Below are 20,074 nucleotides of genomic sequence, written 5' to 3'. Positions count from 1 at the left end.
TTGTAGCAAGCAGTGTGCTGTATGTATGTGAGGTGATGACAGTGATGATATAAGTGTGTGTGTTTTTTGTGTGTGTGTTGGGGGTGGGGGGTGGGGGGGGGGGGGGGGCAGAAAGGCTAGGCAATCAAGGACATGGGTAGATGGAGGAGAAATCAAAAATAATAAATAAAAAGTTCTATGGAGATGTGCAAAAGTTGGAGAAAGTCAGATATGTGTGTGTGTGTGTGTGTGTGTGTTTTGACGTGTGATGAAATAAGAAAATAAATAACGTGTGATGAAATAAGGTCTGTAGCATAGGGTGAGAGTGATGTGGGGTGACAGTGTTGACATAGGAGTGACACGACACTGTCATGAATGTGTCATAAACAAGTCATAAACAAGTCATAAACGTTTATAACTAACACTTCTTTTATTAAGTGACATTCGTTTTTTGTCATAAGAAATTAGGGTTAAGATTAGGGTTAGGTTTAAGGTTAGGGTTAGGTTTAGAGTTGGGGTTAGGATTAGGGTTAGAGATTAGGGTCAGGTTTCATGTGTCATGACAGTGTCATGTCACTCTTATGTCGATACTGTCAAGTAAAGTGTTACCATTTGTTTTTTAGAGACAAGATTAGCCATTTGCTGTTTTGTGATTCAGTTGCAGATATTCTTTTGTCCTTGCCATTTATGTTTTGGTGCTGTTCTCCTTTTTTGTTTTTGGTTCCCTTGTATTACCGTTACCAGCTAACCACAGAAACCCAAGTCATGACAAAGACTGCTGCTGTGATTGGATTGGTCCAATGTAAAGGGAAGTAGCTTTAGTTTTATTAAACAGTAGGCAATACTCAAGATAAAGCATCATGAAGTGAACTAAATAAAAATACAAAAAGGAAACAAAGCAATCCAATTTAATTAGTCTCTAAACCCAGTTATTGATGTTAGGAAATGCTTCTCTATGAGATAAAGCACAATAGATACTTAGCAAACTACATCCATTGATACTGAGCTGATAGTACCAGACATTATTCAGCCATATGTAAAGTGTCTTTAAGAGACTGCCAGAATCTGGATCTTTCATTGTCTTCCTCGGGCCATTCCAGATAGGTCCTTGAGTTCATGACCTTGCGCAGCTTGCAGAACCTTTTGGGAATTGTTGAGTCGGGGATAGGCTCAAGGAGGATGAGTATGCCTGCATCAAACAGTCGGAAGTGTGAGTACTCCAACTCTAAACGGCACCAGTCGCTCTGGACAAAGTGCTGGGTCACTATAAAAAGAATCCTGTGGCTCTTCTCCATGGCCGCCATGATACTGTCCGCAATCCAGCCCCCTGGCAGGAAGTCACGTTTGTGCAGGCAGAGGCGGAATGGCGGCTGGGCGCCCTCCAGCTCCGGCACCAGCAGCTCCTCCACCCACTCCGCATCGCTCTCACTGTAGGACACAAAGGCGTCATAGCACACCTGATCCTTGCGGGCCACAGGCCTCCGTTTGGCCTGCAGCCATGCCCATGTCATTCGGACGTACCAAATCATGTGAAGCTTGTGACACATCACCATGGCACCAATGACGACCACAAGCACAAACACACACAGGGCAGAGAAGGCCAACGCTGCATGGCACTCGAAAACAGAGAGTTGGGCATCGCTAACTTTTGTCCCTCTCAGTGCAAATGGTGAACTGCAGATGTATGCCTGCCTACTGTCCTTTAAACTAACTAAATGACCGAGTTCATGGTTGAAGAAGTTCACAAATTCACAAGAGCACACATACGTGTCTGTACCAGCCTCCAAGATCCTGAGCCCACCAAAGTTCCTCATCTGGTTTTGACTGAAGGATATGAAAGGGTTGCTCTTGATGTAGAGCACCACCAAGCGGTCAAAGAGTTTCCCCTCTGGTAAGGTCTTGAATCTGTTTCCAGATAGATGGAGCTCAGTCAAGTTTGGCATGTTTTGATGAAATACCATCAGGTCATTATAGCTCAAATCCAGGATATGTAGAGTCTGCGGGAGACATGAGGTCACTCCTCTTAACTGACATGAGGAGAGATTCAGGTAGCGGAGAGACTGGGGCCAGTCACAGACCTGGGGCATAGTGCGGAAAACATTCAGGCTCACATCAAGAGCAGCCAGCTTCTTCATTCCTCTGAAGAGGTGGCTCAGGGTGTCGAAGGACTTCAAGTAATTACTGCTAACATTAAATGTAACAAGATTTAGCAAAGTCCATTGACCATGGCAAAATGCCTCTGCCACTGTTAGATCACTAAATTGGTTTCTACTAATATCAAGGTATTCAAGACTGATAAAAAGGAGTGATTGAGAGCATGGCATTGCAAAGTAATTGCTATCAATTATTATCAGCCGCTTGAGCTGAGATGCAAATCTCAGCACGGGAAGGCACAAAAAGTTACCACAGATGAGTGCTGGAAAGATATAAAACTTTTCAATTTTAACATTTTTTATATATGTTTCACGAATATGGGGAAGTTCTGGAAATTCCATAGAGAGGGTTGGCTCTCCATTAAACTCTGAATCCTCCAAGCCAATAGAGGTCAGTTCTGACATGTGTGTCATAGCAAATAGTTCACCGATAGTGTCCATGTTGCAGCTTAGATTTCTCAAGAGAAAGTTTTTGACACCCTTCTGAAAGATCACTTGAAAAGGCTTCAGTTGTTGCCAGCTGATTCTTAAATCTGACAAAATGATTTTGGTCTCAGGACGTGAAAGATCTCTCAAGATGTCTGTTGTAAGACTTGTGTTTATCTGAAATGGACCGTTGATGCTAACAGTGACTTCATCAATGGAGTTGATTTGGCTGAAGCTACCTGGTTGGTAGTTCTGCAAATTGCTGCCATGAAACACAAAGCTCTGAAGATGGTTGGGTCCGATAAAGCTATCTTTGGAAACTGAGGCAAGAAATTGATTCCCAACCATTAGAGTACTAAGCTGTGTCATTGAGCGAAACAGAGACTTTCCCCCAAATGTTTTATACTCATTTCCCAAAAGATTTAGATTATGAAGGGAGGAGAGACTCTTAAACCACATCTCAGACAAACCATTTAATTGATTATCTGACAAGTCCAAAACCTCCAACTTTCTGAGAGTTGAGAAACCTTGTTCTGCAATTGAGGATATCATATTTCCCCTCAGAATCAGTACATGTAGATTACTGTACTCAAAGAAGTCATCCTGCCCTATAGTCTTGATTTCATTAAAGGAGAGGTCCAGGCTTATGACTGATGTTGTGGAGATAGCAGGGACTTCCTGTAGATTTAAAGAAGTGCAGTCACAAACAAAGTTTTCATTACATCGATCACACTTTGGTCTTGGGTGAGGGGACACACACCAACCCCAGCTGAGTGTCAGTAGAGTGAGTAAAACAAACATCTTGTTCTCCCTGACAGATCTGAAAATACAAATTAGTTATATGCAATTTCTATGAATTAAATCATTAATGCACTGTGTAGTTAAACAATTTAACTGAATTCGATGAACATACACAAGAGGACTTGAGGGCATCTGGAGTATTAATCTCATAATCATTTCTATGACAACACAGTTATCAGAATGCAGCCAGTGTTAAACAGCAACATGGATTTGCGCATTAAAACAAATCAATTGTTGGAACTTAAACTTAAATCAGGCAAATACATGAACTTACAGTGTATTAGGGACCTAATTAGGAAAGAACAATGTCCCGTCCTGATGGTCTTTGCTCGATACACTATTTAACCAATGAATCAGAATAGGGAGATTGTGTATAGTATGTTGAAGGCCTTCTTAGAAAAATGTATAAATCTGATATGCTTATTAAGAGAATGTATGTAGCCTACACTTAATTCTGTATCCAAGTGCAAGAATGCCAATGTGGCCAAACATTGTCAACAAGGCAGACTCATGCTTTCAATTTATCGTTGGTACATAACTGTTACAACAAAAAATAATGACAAATTCCCCTCTTATGAATATGGACTGAGGATGTCACATTTTAAAGAGCCAATGTGCCTTTAAAAAGATGAAACCAGGAAGGAATGGTTTACGCTTGCCAGTGAGCAGCTGATAGACATGGTTGGAAGTAATCTGTAATGAATACTTTCACTTCTGCTAGTATTTATCTAAAAATATGAAATGGCCTACAATGCGTCCCCTTGGCATTATAAGGTTATATCTGCATTCTGTGTACTTCTAAAATATTGAGCATCAAAGTTTTAGAATTCCATAGTAAACTGATAAGTGGAACAAACATCTTAGATATGTCCAAAAATGCTCACAACTTCAAAAAACACCTCACCTTATTAAGTTATCACAAAATAAGAATGTCATTAACTCAATTCTGACAAAAATAGATAGAACCATACAATAGATAGAACCATACAATTCTAAAGTGATGAATGTCTTGTGCAATAGAAAATGTAAAATGTTTTCAAATCTAAATTCATCAAGTAGCTTACCTTGAGAATATTTCCAACAAAAATCAGCAGCTTTCAATTTAGTTGTTTTGTAGCCTACTGTATAGGAGAACTTCATAGGGCTTCTCTTGGGGAGTGGACTTGTGACAGTCAGTTGGCATTGTCTACCCACAAATGATTCATAGCTGGCTACGAAGAGACTGGACATGGGGGAGAGGCTGCGCGTGCCGGGGAAATAGGGCTGCAAGAGAGAGGGCGGCGAAAAAAACCAAAAGGGGATTTACAAGAGAAGTAACAAGACGGCTACTGTCTGTTACAGGAAACATCTGTTTTTATTACATGCACTTAAAATAGAGGTGATTAGTGAGGCACTGGGCGCCAACGTCATGCATAATAACTTAACACAACTCACACAAGTAGAATAGACGTGCATGCGTACATATGTCTACTGTGTGAGTATGTGTCATACGTATGATTACTGTGAATGTATGTGTGTGCGTGTGTATCTGTTTATGCACATGTGTGCACATGGAATGGGTTAACACAGTGGTCCCCAAACTTTTTCTTCCGAGGGCCAGATCACTATGCCTGGCTCTAAGAGAGGGCCAGAGACTCGGAGTATATTAGTAACCATAAATAGCTTAGTGCTGTGAACAACAGCAGTCTACCTTAGTTGAATATTCCATTCCATTTAATCATAGGCTGCAATTTAATACCATTGTTAGCTGTGTTTATATTGCAATCATGCCATATCAGTGTAAAATGTAGCTCAAATGAAATAATACTAATAAAAAAATAGCATTCCCAAAAGTATTAGCAGGGAGTCCCAAAAGTGTATTTTATTCAAAATGTGTGAACTCTGAACTTTGCATACACAGCTCAAGTTGTGAACAAGCAATATCCTACAAATAATTTGAAGTTCTATGAGAACTTTATAAAGTGCTGGCAAAAACATCTGAAATTACCACTTTCACTCACCTGATGAGAACTTTGTGAATTTGTATGAACATTTGAATGAGTGAATAAAAAATAGAAATAATTATCCCAGAAAGACCCAGAAATATGACTTGAATAGAAGTTAGTTAGTTATTAACAATTAATTGATAAACTTGTAGAATACTTTGAGCACTGATGCAGTCAGCATAGGCCTCTTACATTGTTTGCAGGTAGGTAGGCCTACATTTCATTCCGTTTTCGATGGCAAACGCGAAACAGCGCCAAAACAACCACCAGTGGACAAAAAGAGTATTACATGTGTACTGTTAAGACTCGCCATAGAGAATGAATGGGGGAAATTACGGAGGTTATAGTTTGACGATGTCGTACTCCCATGCGGGCCAGATGCTATATACCACGGACATGTTTTGGGGGGGCCACCCAAAATGAGGGGGGGGGGCTACAGATCAAAACGAAAAATGATGGTTCCATGCTATCCATGTTACACCAAGTTTCGTGTACCCCGGTCTTTCAGTGTCCCAGAAATCCTTGTTGGTGTACGGTCATTAAATGTACACGGTCATTAAATGTACACATAAATCATTTTATTGTAAGGCCCCCCATGAACGAAAGTTCACAAAACTTGCCATGCATTCGGAAGGTGTCATAATGATCCTACACTTTCAATTTCGTGCAGTTTTGACCATGTCAGCCAGAGGTATTGTGATGAAAACACCTAATTTTTTGCTTTTTCATTTTTAACTAGGTGGCGCTATACATGAAATAAGTGGTAATGGGATGGGTTGACATGCCCCCTTAAGACCAACATACAAAAAAAAGGTGGACCTCCTAGGCCCTACGGTTCTCGAGATATTCACAGAAAACTGTCTCCGGCCACCTACAGGCCAGTTGGTGTATAGTAACATAAATTAATTTATTGTGTGGCCCCCCATGAACGGAATTCCACGAAACTTGGCGTGCATTCAGAGGGTGTCATAATGATCCTACACTTCCAATTTTGTGCAGTTTTGACTATGTTAGGTCACAGATACCTGCGATTACAACACCTCATTTTTACTTTTTTGTGTTTAACTAGGTGGCGCTATACATGAAATGAGTGGTTATGGAATGGGTTGACATGGCCCCTTGAGATCAACATACAAAAAAAAAATGGTCCTCCTAAACCCTACGGTTCTCGAGATATTCACAGAAAACTGTGTCTGCCCTACCCTCCTTTCGGGGGGTCCAGTCCAGCGGGGGGGCTACAGATCGATGGTTCCATGCTATCCATGTGGGGTTACATGCCCACCAAGTTTTGTGTACCCCGGTCTTTCAGTGTCCCGGGAATCCTTGACGGAAATTTGCGGAAAAAAAAAAAAAAAAAAAATCTAAAACTGATTCCATGTTATAGGTTATATTCAGCAAAAGTAAAATATTTATCTTACTATTTTGATGTGAAACTTAGTATTCTCAGTGTAGTTATTCTCAGAGTAGTATCTCCTACTCCCTGCCTATGTTTAGTTTCCTAAGCTTTGCTCCTTTAAGTCCACTTAGTGTTTATGATTTTTCAAATCGGTCTAACTCCACTTCTCCAATCCCTTTTGTTTTCATGAGAACAATTTATTGGCTATGCAAATATGATTATCAAGATGTAGGCAGCATGGAAATTAAACAAACTAAATAATATTGCATGCAACAAGACTTTGAGCATGTTCAGGCTATCTGGCAGTGGTGAACAAAGGGAGAAAGTCAGTCAGCAAAATCAAATACAAAACCTTTTTTTTATTTTTTGATCAAAACTGCAAAACATCTAGAAAAATATACAACATATGTTTAACTTCTCACGACATTGAATGTTTGAGAAAAAAAAAGGTAACAGAAGAAGAACAAAAAAAGAATATTCACATTATTCCCCATTATTGATAAAAGCACATTCTTCGGTTGTCTTTGCCGTCATCGTAAGTTTTGCATCATTGTTCTTTTTCCTCAAATTGTCAGATGTCACCGCAGTAACCCGAGTCGTTTGACAGCTGGGAGTTGGAGCTGCGGCTGGACGAAGAGTTCCAGATGTCCAGGTTCATGTGGGGGCCGAAGGGGTTAAAGCTGGAGTACTGCTTGGGAGGGCAGCCGCTGCCGGGCTCCCGACTGAAGGAGGTGTGGGGGGAGACGGGCGCCGAGCGCTCCTGGTGGAAGTGGCTCTGGTAGGGTTCGCTCTGAGGGGTCCAGATGGAGCCGAAGAGACTGGACATGGGGGAGAGGCTGCGCGTGCCGGGGAAATAGGGCTGCAAGAGAGAGGGCGGCGAAAAGAGCAAAAGGGGGATTTACAAAAGAGAAGTAACAAGACGGCTACTGTCTGTTACAGGAAACACCTGTTTTTATTACATGCACTTAAAATAGAGGTGATTAGTGAGGCACTGGGCGCCAACGTCATGCATAATAACTTAACACAACTCACACAAGTAGAATAGACGTGCAGCAAATGCATTTAAGAACGCAAGGAAATGACATGAAAACATCAGATAATTTTACCTGCTTAGGATACAGCCCCATTTAGTTGATCATAGGCATTTACATCACACCTACAACTTATGTACAGGCTCACACCCGCTCACACCAAGCGCTCCACCACATGTTGTGACACTGTGAAGGCCTCACCTTGCTGCCCACACATCCGGCCAGGTCCCAGGAGGAGGGCGCCTCCTGACCACCATCCTCCCCCCATGCTGGCTGATGGCTGAAGGGCACTGATTGGCTCTCGCGACACGTGAAAGTACTCTTGAAGTGGGCATTCCCTAGGTGGCCATATAGATATAAGTGTAAATATGAGAAATGCAGTCTGGAGGGTGAAGGTCCACCAGTGTGGAGAAAATGACCCGACTCCAGAGGCTCACTTACCCGCTGCCATGTAGTTGCTCTGGCTGTTGTATGGGTAAGTGCTGTTGCATTGGTTGTTCATGCCATTCCATGGAAAACTTTTGAAAAATGGTTGGTAAAGCAGAGAAAGGTCATTTACATTAACACTGCAAGAAGGTAATAAAGCAAGAAACAAAACAAAAAAACCACAGAAATATGTTTATAAAAAACGATAACATAAAAAGGGATCTTACCCATTGTAGGGAGAGGGGGTTGGGCTTTGAGGTACGAAAGGCAGCGACTCGGTCATGTTGTACCGGAACTCATTGGTCAAAGGAACAGAGGGGGCAGACCATGTCTCTTCTGGCACGTATGAGCTGGGCACGTCTAGGGACGCAACAAAAAAGAACCACTTACAGTCCACTTTGGTCCAGAAAGCTTTGTAGATAATCTATTGTAGCAATACCACATAATGTGGATGTTTATATCAAGCATAATCAATGCATAAATCCAAAATGTATTGTCCAAAAACTGGTCAAAACATGGTTGTCATGAGCTTTCTTTTTTTTGCTCCTGGAGCCTTCAGAGCAGAGAACGTTGTGCAGAATCTGATTTGATCTGGCTAATTTGACAACAGACACTTTCACACTCTGTCCACATCTGCAACCTGTCAAATGTGAGAATAACTTGCAGCTACAGTACCACTGTACTACAGAATATATAGTTAATCTTCTTCAGAAGAGTACTAGAGGTTACAATCAAACTACTGATGCAGGTCAGAACAAGACTAGTATGAATCCTCTCAGAGAGAAGAAGACCTATGGAATAGTTGGAACTGGTGCAGTGGAGAACATACATGCAGTGACAACTAAGCTGGTGAGTGTGTTCGTGACAAAGCTTGCTCCTGACCTAGACCCAGAGACTTTGGCTAGTTATTTAAAAGAACAACTCTCCAGAAATGTGACTTGTCAGAAGATTGGCACTGAGTATACTCGCTACAGCTCTTTCAAAGTTACAGCGGAATGCAAGGAAGTAGCAGAGATGTATGCGCCGCAGCTGTGGCCAGAAGGGACCTATGTAAGGCGCTTCTATGAGAATCGCAAGCCTAGGGCTACGGTAGGGGAAGGTGTTAAAGCATTGCTTGTAACAGGGATGAGTGCGTCTGAGTCAAGGGCGTCACATGCATGTTAAACAATGATAAACTGCTATGAGTTGTGTTTTATAACTCCCGTGGTCTGCAACTTGGACAGGGTGCTGGAGTGAGAGCCTAACGCATTGTTATTGACAAGCTCTTTGAGAATGCTGATGTGATGTGTTTGCAAGAGACTTTTTTAGCTATTCAAGATCTGGATAAACTCAACACTGTGCATAATGATTTCCATGGGGCAGGGGAATCTACGACAGACCTAAACACCAGAATTCTGCGAGGCAGGATCCCAGGTGGTGTGGCCATATTCTGGCACATGAAACTTGACCCTCTGGTCACTGTGATCAGGTTAGATGTGGACTGGTGCATAGGAATCAAGGTGGTGCAAGAATGTTTTTATAATCTTAAATGTATACACTCCATATGAATGTCACAAAAATGAAAATGAATATTTGAATAAGCTTGCTTTTATAGGGTCTTACATAAGGGAAAGTGAATATACATCCATATTTGTCTTGGGGGATCTGAATGCTGATATACCAGATACTAACTCACTTTTTGGTCAACACCTGACACAATTCTGCAAAGATAACAAGGTTATTCTGTCCGCTAAGGAATTACTGCCAGCTGATAGCTATACACATGTGAGTGAAGCTTGGCATACTACATCCTGGTTGGACCATTGTATATCTACAGTTGATGCACATAACTGTATAAAGGAGGCTGAGATTCTATATGGTTTGGCCACAGCAGACCATATTCCTGTCTCTATGTTCATAAATACTAAGGGTCTACCTGAGCTTGTCAGTAGTGACAGCCATAAACCAGGTGAGACACTGGACTGGACAAGGCTCACAGAAGGTGACCTGCAATATTACAAGTTACTGACTGATGGGCACTTGAGAAATATTGAGTTACCTGTTGATGCAATTATCTGTGTGGATGTCAACTGTAAGAATGTAAGTCACAATAATGACCTATGTGCTATGTATGATAGAATTGTGAACTGTCTAGTCGATGGAAGTGAACCACTAAGAAGTAAAGTGGTGAAACAACATACTGTAAGGTGGAATGACTGTGTCCATGATGTTCATATGGAGGCAAGAGATGCATTTAGAAAATGGGTTTTAGCAGGCAAACCTAGGCATGGCCCAGTCTGTGAGCACAAGGTACGGTCTAATGCTAGGTTCAAATATGCTGTGCGTTTTATAAAAATAAATGAGCAGACTATGAGGGCGAACTCTATGGCGAGAAAGTTACAAACTAATAATGTTTATGAGTTCTGGAAGGAGGTGAAAGTGGTTAACAACAGCCACTGCCTTCTAGTATTGATGGCATTACTGAACCTGAAAACATTGCAGAGCTATGGAGGAGACACTATGAGAACATTTTTAACTGTATGAAGAGTGATGTGTTTAACATAGGCCAGATATCTCACAGCGATGGTGTAGTCATCAGGCCGGAGGAAGTATGTTATGCTATTGACAAACTTAAAACGAACAAGCCTGTGGGCAGGATAAAATAACAGCAGAACATCTGAAATACGCTAGTCAATGTATTTCAGTTTTACTGGCTCTATGCTTTTCTGGGTTAATGAAGCATGGCATACTTCCTGGATCCATGTTATCTGTCTTGCTGGTACCTGTAGTTAAAAATAAGACTGGTAAATTAACTAGTGTAGATAACTATAGACCTATTGCACTTGCAAGTATACTATCCAAGGTATTAGAGGGGATCCTTATGGATAGGCTTGCAGAATACATAGCGTCACCAGATAATCAGTTTGGCTTTAAGAACAAGCATGGAACTGATCTGTGTATTTATGCACTTAAAGAAATTGTCCATAGGTTCAGATCACGCAATAGTACAGTCTTCATGTGCTTCCTGGATGTGTCAAAGGCTTTTGATCGTATAAATCATGGGAAACTGTTTGGTAAACTGCATGAGCGTGGTGTCCCCTCTTACCTAATCAGGATACTGCAGTTTTGGTACTCTCACCAAACTATGCAAGTTAGGTGGGGGAGGAGTTTGTCAACACCCTTCCATGTCTCCAATGGAGTGCGGCAGGGTGGAATTCTGTCTCCACTGCTATTCAATCTATACATGGATAATTTATCTACGGACAGGGCTCCAGACTAACTTTTTGCACTGGTGCGCCTAACTTTTTTTCTTAGGTGCACCAGCACAAAAGTTAGGTGCACCCAAATTTTCAACCACATCGCATTTAACACCGCAGCAGGTTCACTTTTTTCCCTTAATTACTGTCCTATATAGGTTGTCCTATGACTTATGATTTACAATTCTACAAGAAAAGTAACTTAATGAAGTGTTGGTGCTTTAAGTGCTTCACTGAGCTAAAATTTAAACTTAAAACATCTCAAGATGTATTAAATAAAAATAACAGTGAGTAAATTAACAGTGCATGTCTTTAAGGGCTTCAAACTGCACATCTCATGGCTCAATGTTTTACATACTATCCTTCATAATCTTTAGGCCTTGGCTAAACCAGCTCGCCATGCTAGCATCTTCCATAGAAATGTATTTGAGCACAATTTAAAGAGATGTTCCAAGTAGCCTGGGGGATTTTTATGTGATTTTGCAATGATGATTGCAATAATCATTTGACAGCCCCACAATGCAATTTACTTTTTAATTTTAGTATTTTTAAATTTTCAATAAGAATATGGTTAATGCAGTAACGAAATGGTAGGCCTATTATTATAGGCTATTGCAATGACTTGTCATGCTCGATCTAAATGTGTCCATTCAATTCACCGTACACAATGACCACTGTATACATGCATGGAATATTCGGGCTTTAAATGTAGCAGCGATGTTCGGTTTGCGCCAAATACCGGATTAAATTGATTGATGCCATCAGAATGAGTTTACACAACTCTCGCGCAAAACGAATATTGCTGTTGAAAACCGGGTTACTCCCTGCATGTAACTGCGGTCAATGACGCACTCCTTTTCGGCGATATCTGTATCTCTGTCGTTCGCGAAGGACTTGTATGCATTGTTCGCAATTTTAAGACGTCTTTTCATCTGCAACGACTCCTATAAATTTGGCACAAGTGGCATTCATGTACGTCGGGTTTACGTTCAAACTATATTTCTGGTGAATAATTATTTCGGACTGAACTTGGTGAAGGGAAGTTTCACTAGGCCTATCGTAGGCAACGATAAACTTGATCATCATCTCGGGCTCGTCTGATCGGTTTGCTGCTGCCAGCTGCTGAAAGGCAGTGGGGAGAGGGGACATTTATCTCGGCCTATGTGACCACACTGTAATGCAACTACATCCTCTGTTTATCTGACGGGTCTCTGACCTCCCTCTCTCTCTCTCTCTGCAGCACACGCATTTTCAAATTTACACACAGGCACTGGGCCATGGCCAATCAGAGGGGAGGTCCCGCCCTTCACTATCTGTGATTTGTTTAAATCACGATATTGGCCAAATATGTGTCTGTTATTGAACCAAAGGTAGAGTTTCAATGCGGACACTTATTCCTCTCTCGAATAGCTGGTTGCACCGGTGCGACCTCCGATTTTTTTTAGTCGCACTTTTGAAAAATTAGGTCGCACTCTGGAGCCCTGGACGGAACTGAAGGGATGTAGAACTGGCTGCTTGGTGGGGGACAGTCTCGTTAATCATATGCTTTATGCTGATGATTTGGTGGTACTGTCTCCTTCCAGTGATGGCCTGTAGCAACTTCTTAGAATATGCTCTCAATATGGAGTTATGTTTAATATAAAATTTAACTCAACGAAGAGTGTGATACTGATCGCCAGAACCAAGGAGGATATGAAGTGTGTCTAACCTTCTTTCTCGTTGGCAGGTGAACCACTAGAGGTTGAAAAGAAAGTTAAATATCTGGGACATGTGATAAGAGATGACCTCTGTGGTGATGATGATGTGCAGCGTCAGTGTGGAAAACTGTATGGGCAGGCAAACATGCTGGCACGCAAATTCCACATGTGCACTCTTGATGTTAAAATCTCACTCTTCAAAACCTATTGCACTCCACTGTATACTGCCCACCTGTGGTGTAATTTTAGTGAGTCGAAAATGAAAAAACTCCAAGTGGCTTATAATGATGCACTAAGAATTGTGCTTAAAATCCCTAGGTGGAGTAGTGCCAGTGAAATGTTTGTGTCTAACAATGTGCTCACTTTTAACGCTGTTTTAAGAAATTTTATGTATAGATTCATGTGCAGACTGACAGGGTCTAAGAATATGATTATTGTGTCCATAGCTGATGTCTCTAAGAGTGACACCAGGTACACATCTTGCTTTTGGAAACATTGGACGCGAAGCCTGTATATGTTTTGTAAATGATGCCTCATCTGCATCATTCTTAAATGTTTTGTATTGTTTTATATTTATATATCTGTACTGTGTTGTCTCTATGGACCTTTGTGTCTTGAATAAAGTTGGAAAAAAAAAAAAATGACACGACCAGGTGATCCACTGTACTGTTCAAATCAACTGGTGACCAGACGTGATCCACTGTACTGTTCAAATCAACTGGTGACCAGACGTGATCCACTGCACTGTTCAAATCAATTGATGACCAGGTGATCCACTGTACTGTTCGAATCAACTTTGAGGGGCACCCGGAGAGAGAGAGCAGCCCTCTGCAAAGGCCAGTGGAAATGAAACCAAATTCATCAAGGCACCCTGTGTGAGCCCACTCATTTAAACTGGCTCCTCCTTGGTCCTCTTTCCAACAAATGTCATGAAAATTGGGCCGGTAGCTTTTGCATAATCCTACTCACCGTCAGAGAAACAGACAGACAGACAGACAAACCACACCACACTAAATCCAACCTCTAACAGCAACCTTTAGCAGAGGTGATAAACTGAAGCGCAGCCATGATATCTTTACTTACCCATATTCCTGTCAGCCCCGGCTGCCACGGCAGCAAAGCTTGGCGCAAAAGTAGGCACAGGGGGAGTGGGCTCTGGGATTTGGCACACTTCCTTCCGGTACAGACAGTTCATGCTGGGACACACACACAGGTGAGGTCAGTTCCATACAGTACACTGTACCACCGCCAAGACCACAGCTCAGGATCCAGCCATGACCTTGGAGGGGTTTGCTAAGAAGCTAGTGCTGATGGACTATCTCATAATCTCAATGTACTCAGGGAATGTTTATAATCAGAGGACACAAGAATATGATCTATTTGCTACCGTTTGTTATTACAAAATTAAACAGGAATATTTGTTGCCATTTGTTCACAGAATTAAATTGGAATATTTGGAATATTTGAGCAAGACTATCAGAAGTGATTTAAAAAGAAAGTACAAGTTGTCTGACTTTATGTTGTGGTCTTACCTCTGAGTTTTATAACTGGGATTGATCATCTGATCTGTTGGGTGAAGGCTGTTTTGCATGTTGTCTCCTAGAGAAAAACATTGCAATCAGTTTAGCTCAGACAGCAATGTGACAGGTTACAGTTTAATGTGAGGAACCTATACTGTTAGGTGATAAGCCCTTTTAACTAGAGTGAGCACCTCCATTAGGCTGCGTTTACAGCGGCAGGCCTTGATGCACAGTTCTGATTTTCTGCCAGTGCCTACATCAGATTTTTTGGACTGCCTGTTTGCATCTATGTTTGAGAGCGGCCCATATCCGATATCTGTGTTTAGATGGTTCACTAACTTGTAGAACACTTGAGACAATCGGCATGCGCACCAGAGGAATTTTGGTCACCGAAATGAAAGCAAAAAAAAAAGACGGCACTGACAATACACAAAATAAACTTGCATTCGGGTATTTCAGTGGCTAGTTGTTTACTTTCTTTTCCAAAGTATCTTGAGAAGTCCGGTGGTGCATTCAAGTGAAACCAAAAGCAACTTGCATGTTAATGTAAATGCCAAAACGTAAAGGAAACGTAAAGGTGGGCATTTTCAACGATGACAGAGAATATCCAATCTGCCTGTTTAGACTGCAGTCGCATTGGCACATATCTGATTCATATCTGATTTATTTTCACATTTGAATGAGGCCTGAAACTGATCTGGAATCCGTGTGCTTTTGTCCTGTTTACATGTCCATGCTGCACATCAGAATTGTGCCACATAGGAGCAAAATCTGAATTTAACTGTCGGTGTAAAAATAGCCTAAGACTCGAAGTATGCTTTTTTTGTTCCTCTGTTTATCTTCTATGTTTGCCAGGTTTGTTGATCTGAAACCAAATCACTTTTCTTTTCCATGCAATGGTTGTGCAACTGTGGAGACTTTATTTCTCCATTTCAGTATCACTGGTGTGTGTATGTGTGTGTCTTTGTGTATGTGTGTGTCTTTGTGTATGTGTGTGTCTCTGTGTGTGTGTGTGTGTGTGTGTCTCTGTGTGTGTCTCTGTGTGTGTGTGTGTGTCTCTGTGTGTGTGTGTGTGTCTCTGTCTCTGTGTGTGTGTGTGTGTGTGTGTGTGTGTGTGTGTGTGTGTGTGTGTGTTAGGGGAGGAGGATGGGTCTACTAACGTTTGCGGGCCGGGTTGGCACAGTGCTGCCGTGTGTTGGCATCCCTGTCGCCCTCCATGCTGCTGGTGCTGCTCCAGCTGCCCCAGCTGCCCCTGCTGGCCCGCACGCTGCCCGATGAACTGCCCGACGAGCTGTCCGAGCCCGACTCCCACTGCGGCCGACGCTCAGGGCACTTCCTCCTGGGCCGAGCCAGGCTCAAGCCTGCCACACACAGTATTAAAACATAATATTAAAATAATAACATTGAAAATAAATGAATTCACCAGAAATACAACATATCCTGCAATTTTCTATTCTATTCTCTAAAAGTGGGGAACCTAATCAAACTGCTATTCGGCTCTACATACAAACTAAGCTGTATGATTAATGTTAAAGTATTCAGAGCGAAGGTTGATTTTGAGTATGATAAGTAGTCAACTTGTAAATGCTATCTGGGAGGAGTGACAGTTGTATGTAATGAATCACTGGTTTCATCCTCAATAGGAACACATTACACAACAACTAGCTGGTGATCCTCAGCTAGCTCGCTTAGATCTGCATTTCTCGAAGGTAGAACAAAGGGAAGCAAGAAATATTCACAGAGGAAATGAGAGTTGGCCAAATAAACCAGTGGGCATGACTAAGAGTGAGTGTGACACAGCCTTGACTGACGCACCGTTCTGTTTGAGAGAGCTGTCCAGGCTGGGTCCTGCCTTTGGCATGTCTGCAGTCACGCTGGAGCAGTGGCTCCGCAGCCTGGGGGCAGTGCGCAGGTCTCGGTGCTCCGGTTCCCTCTCCCTCTCGGACAGCACTGCAGCACTCGCCTCAGGTACCCTATGCATGAGCCAAAGCATGGTATTAAGACTGGACATTAACCTTATGAAGCCAACACAAACAGCTGCATAGCATACTAAAAAAGCAGCTTTAGAGGATGACTAGATGACATATGGAAATAGGCAGTTAACAGGGCTTTTTATAGCTTAATGCCCACCAGCTCACTTTTTCCTGGGATTATTACGAGGCAATAGCGATCAAGGATTTAAGGTTCAACACATGTCTGTGGCAATTTTCTGTGTATGTGCTGTATGTCTCCCACCCACACGTACCCAGTGGTGATATCCGTGGCTTTCCTGCGCCCCTTCCCCGAGCCTCTCTTCCCACTCTTGCTGTTGGCTACTGGGGCACCTGCGTCGCTCTTCTCCACTCTCTTCCGCTGGCCGCCAGGGCCGTCTCTTGGCTATGATGAGAGAGAGAGAGAGAGAGAGAGAGAGAGAGAGAGAGAGAGAGAGAGAGAGAGAGAGAGAGAGAGAGAGAGAGAGAGAGAGAGAGAGAGAGAGAGAGAGAGAGAGAGAGAGAGAGAGAGAGAGAGAGAGAGAGAGAGAGAGAGAGTTGGTGATTCATAAGAACTTGACGTATTAGAGTGGATTGCTTGATTGTCTATTCCCACTTCCTAAGTATGAGAGGAGCTGAATCATTCACACAGTACAATGCTTTGCACAGCAGGTCTATTTTTTTGTATTCCATATTCCAGCGGGTAGTTGGGGTAGTGTTTAGGGTTGGGGTAGTGTTTAGGGTTAGGGTAGGGTTGGGGTAGTGTTTAGTGTTGGGGTAGTGTTTAGGGTAGTGTGTAGTGTTTAGTGTTGGGGTAGTGTTTAGTGTTGGAGTAGTGTTTAGGGTAGTGTTTAGTGTTGGGGTAGTGTTTAGGTAGTGTTTAGGGTTGGGGTAGTGTTTAGGGTAGTGTTTAGGGTTGGGGTAGTGTTTAGTGTTGGGGTAGTGTTTAGGGTAGTGTTTAGTGTTGGGGTAGTGTTTAGGGTAGTGTTTAGTGTTGGGGTAGTGTTTAGGGTTGGGGTATATATATATATATATCTGCTGTTGAAGCAGACAACAACAGGGAGAATTTCATAGTGTCATTCAAGACTTGAAGCTTTGGAATGACAGGTTCAGATAAAATTAATATTACAACATTCTAAAACTCTTAATAAGTGGCCTTCAAAATACAAAACTGTGCAGCAGAAAATAACTTTTCCTTACCATGTATATTTAGAACACCCAGAAAAATTTGGACAAAAAATTTGGTGTGCAAAGGCCTTACTGGTTGATGTGCATTTACCTCCACCTGTATGTTGATGTGCATTTATCTCCACCTGTATGTTGATGTGCATTTACCTCCACCTGTATGTTCATGTGCATTTACCTCCACCTGTATGTTCATGTGCATTTACCTCCACCTGTATGTTCATGTGCATTTACCTCCAACTGTATGTTGTCCCTTTTGGCCATGTCCCTCTTCACAGCGCTCTCTTTCTCTGGGGGCACCTCCGGGAGTGGGCTGGCTTTGAAGGCTGGGGCGGGGCAGGGGCTCTCTGGGAAGATCAGGTGCGTTTCCATGGGAAACATAAGCGTCTCCTTCTCCCTGGGCTCCTTGAGCGGCGGCCTCTTCTCGGCCGGGGCCGGCCTCTCGTCCAGCACGTCGTGGCTGAGGAGGATGCTGTTGTTGTTGCGGGTGTCCATCACGCTCTGCTCCGACACCTGCTCTGCTGGCCGCTCCTCGTCCACAGGGAGGCTGGGGGACACGGGGCGAGGGGAGGGGGAGGGGGTGGGGGTGGGGGAGAGAGGGGCAGCGGCGTTCAAGTTGGTGCTCGTGTTTACTTTGTACTTCCCGTAGAGGACGGACACTTTGTGTTTCCTCTGGGGCTGGGAGGGGCCGGCGGAACCCTTCTTGGAAGAGGCCTGGCTCCTGGTCGGCCCGTTGGCCACCGCTGGAGAGCCTCGGCCCTTCCCTTTGTCAGAGGCCTGGCACGGGTCTGTGTAGGTTTTGCAGCTTCCTTTCATTTTGCTGTGAAAAGTACACAGTGTGTTAAGATTCATGTAATAAACAGAACAGTGATTACATTTACATCTGCCTACATGTTATAATGTATTATTTCTATGTTTGGATTAACATGAGTAACTGCTCTCTTTTGTCATGTCTTGTCTCGAGTGCTTTTGGACTTCCTTACCAGATGCCATTGGAGGAGACGTTGCTGACGACCCCATTCTCTCGTGAGTGGGAGTTGTGGTTGCTGCGGTGGCTTGAGGAAGTGAACTCACTCAAGATGTACTGCGCCTGGTGGAACGCCATCAAACACACGCCAGCCAGGGAGAAACTGGGCGGGAACAAGAAAATGGCGACAATAAATTAAGGGAGTTTATGAAGACTGATTACAAATCACTAAAACACAATACATTTCAGTCAGTCTTAACAGAGATTCAGATTCAGATTTTATTTGTCACATACATACAATACAGTGAAATGTTACAGTCGGCTCCATGCAAAGTAAAAAAAAATACACAACACACACACACACACACAACACTGACACAGAGTCAGGCTACTGTGTTGACAAGGTGAATGGGAAGGACAGATGACAGTCAGACAGCTGTATGAGAGAGGGGCAGGTACTGACCAGGTGAAGACAAGAGTGACCACCCAGAAGGACTCCTCCCAGCTGGGCCCGGGCACCACCTGGGCACAGAGGGGCAGCATGTGATGCGGCAGCGTCACGTTGAGCGTGAAGGGAAACGCGGAGCCGCGCGCCGTAACAAGAGTCAGGTCCCTGATCACCCACGACGACGTGAAGTCAGGAGTAAACCTGCACACACACACGATAATGAGAAGAGAAGATTATAATAAATAATAATAATAATAAGCTTATTTTATACAGCGCCTTTCTCAAACCCAAGGTCGCTTAACATAGTAGAAGGAAACCATAACAACAGAGAGACAAACAATAACAAACAATAACAATACAACAAGACAAGCTATGTGTATGGAGCTATGTGTATGGAGCTATGTGTATGGAGCTATGTGTATGGAGCTATGTGTTGGGTGTTGGTTTATTTGGGTGAGATGGCCCTAATGCATCTTCTCAGCTCAGGTGTATATACTGTAGACAGGGCATACGTACGCTATAGTGATCTCTGAGGAGGTGTTGTAGTCCAGAGTGAAGGATCTACACTGCAGGACTTCAAAGCCAAAGCCCTGGCACTTGTAGCCATTAATGTTCATGGACATCACGGTCAGAGGCAGCTCGCCCGCATTCTCCACCTTGAAGCTCTTGCGTATTGCAAACAAGGGCTTGTTTGTGCGCAAGCCTAGGACAAACAGAGAATCAGACGATTTAATACAACCTCACTGTTGGAAGGTAATATTATACAGGAGTTGCACTTTTGTCAACAGTGTTAATGCACTTGCATTAAATGCAATTCAAATATCTAAGTGCAATTCAAATATCTAAGTGCACTT

General features: G+C 42.9%; 2 protein-coding genes across 3 annotated transcripts in view; both read right to left on the bottom strand.

The window, feature by feature from the left end:
- Positions 1–782: 782 nt before the first annotated feature.
- LOC143134088 (toll-like receptor 2 type-2) lies at positions 783–4,803 on the bottom strand. Of its 2 annotated transcripts, none has more exons than XM_076294183.1 (2): positions 4,424–4,803; positions 783–3,378 (listed from the first exon to the last, which is right to left on the bottom strand). In XM_076294183.1, the coding sequence occupies exon 2, from the start codon at positions 3,357–3,359 to the stop codon at positions 1,002–1,004; it is 2,358 nt and encodes a 785-aa protein (XP_076150298.1). In that variant the 5' UTR covers positions 3,360–3,378; positions 4,424–4,803; the 3' UTR covers positions 783–1,001. The 2 variants fall into 2 exon arrangements, with proteins under 2 accessions (XP_076150298.1, XP_076150299.1); XM_076294184.1 differs by having other exon boundaries at positions 783–3,236.
- A 2,276-nt stretch (positions 4,804–7,079) lies between these two features.
- Positions 7,080–20,074, bottom strand: part of tmem131l (transmembrane 131 like) — a 46,522-nt gene continuing 33,527 nt past the window's right edge. Inside the window, exons 22-34 of the mRNA XM_076294178.1 lie at positions 19,737–19,923; positions 19,236–19,421; positions 18,789–18,935; positions 18,040–18,625; positions 16,896–17,026; positions 16,466–16,623; positions 15,811–16,011; positions 14,663–14,729; positions 14,214–14,326; positions 8,425–8,557; positions 8,213–8,289; positions 7,973–8,109; positions 7,080–7,599 (exon numbers count right to left, since the gene is read on the bottom strand). Of these exons, the coding sequence (XP_076150293.1) occupies positions 7,312–7,599; positions 7,973–8,109; positions 8,213–8,289; positions 8,425–8,557; positions 14,214–14,326; positions 14,663–14,729; positions 15,811–16,011; positions 16,466–16,623; positions 16,896–17,026; positions 18,040–18,625; positions 18,789–18,935; positions 19,236–19,421; positions 19,737–19,923 (2,411 nt within the window). The 3' untranslated portion in view covers positions 7,080–7,311. The remainder of the gene's footprint in view (positions 7,600–7,972; positions 8,110–8,212; positions 8,290–8,424; positions 8,558–14,213; positions 14,327–14,662; positions 14,730–15,810; positions 16,012–16,465; positions 16,624–16,895; positions 17,027–18,039; positions 18,626–18,788; positions 18,936–19,235; positions 19,422–19,736; positions 19,924–20,074) is intronic.

This window comes from Alosa pseudoharengus, unplaced genomic scaffold, assembly GCF_046254945.1.
Source record: "Alosa pseudoharengus isolate Yale_2024_CS ecotype anadromous, Long Island Sound unplaced genomic scaffold, YU_APseudo_1.1 YU_APseudo_1.1_scf_2, whole genome shotgun sequence".
In the NCBI taxonomy this organism is placed as follows: Eukaryota; Metazoa; Chordata; class Actinopteri; order Clupeiformes; family Clupeidae; genus Alosa; species Alosa pseudoharengus.
This window is presented reverse-complemented; position numbering and strand designations above follow the sequence as displayed.

What these genes read in the sequence shown, in the direction of transcription:
- LOC143134088 (XM_076294183.1), bottom strand. Translation starts at nt 3,359, where the DNA reads ATGTTTGTTTTACTCACTCTACTGACACTCAGCTGGGGTTGGTGTGTG.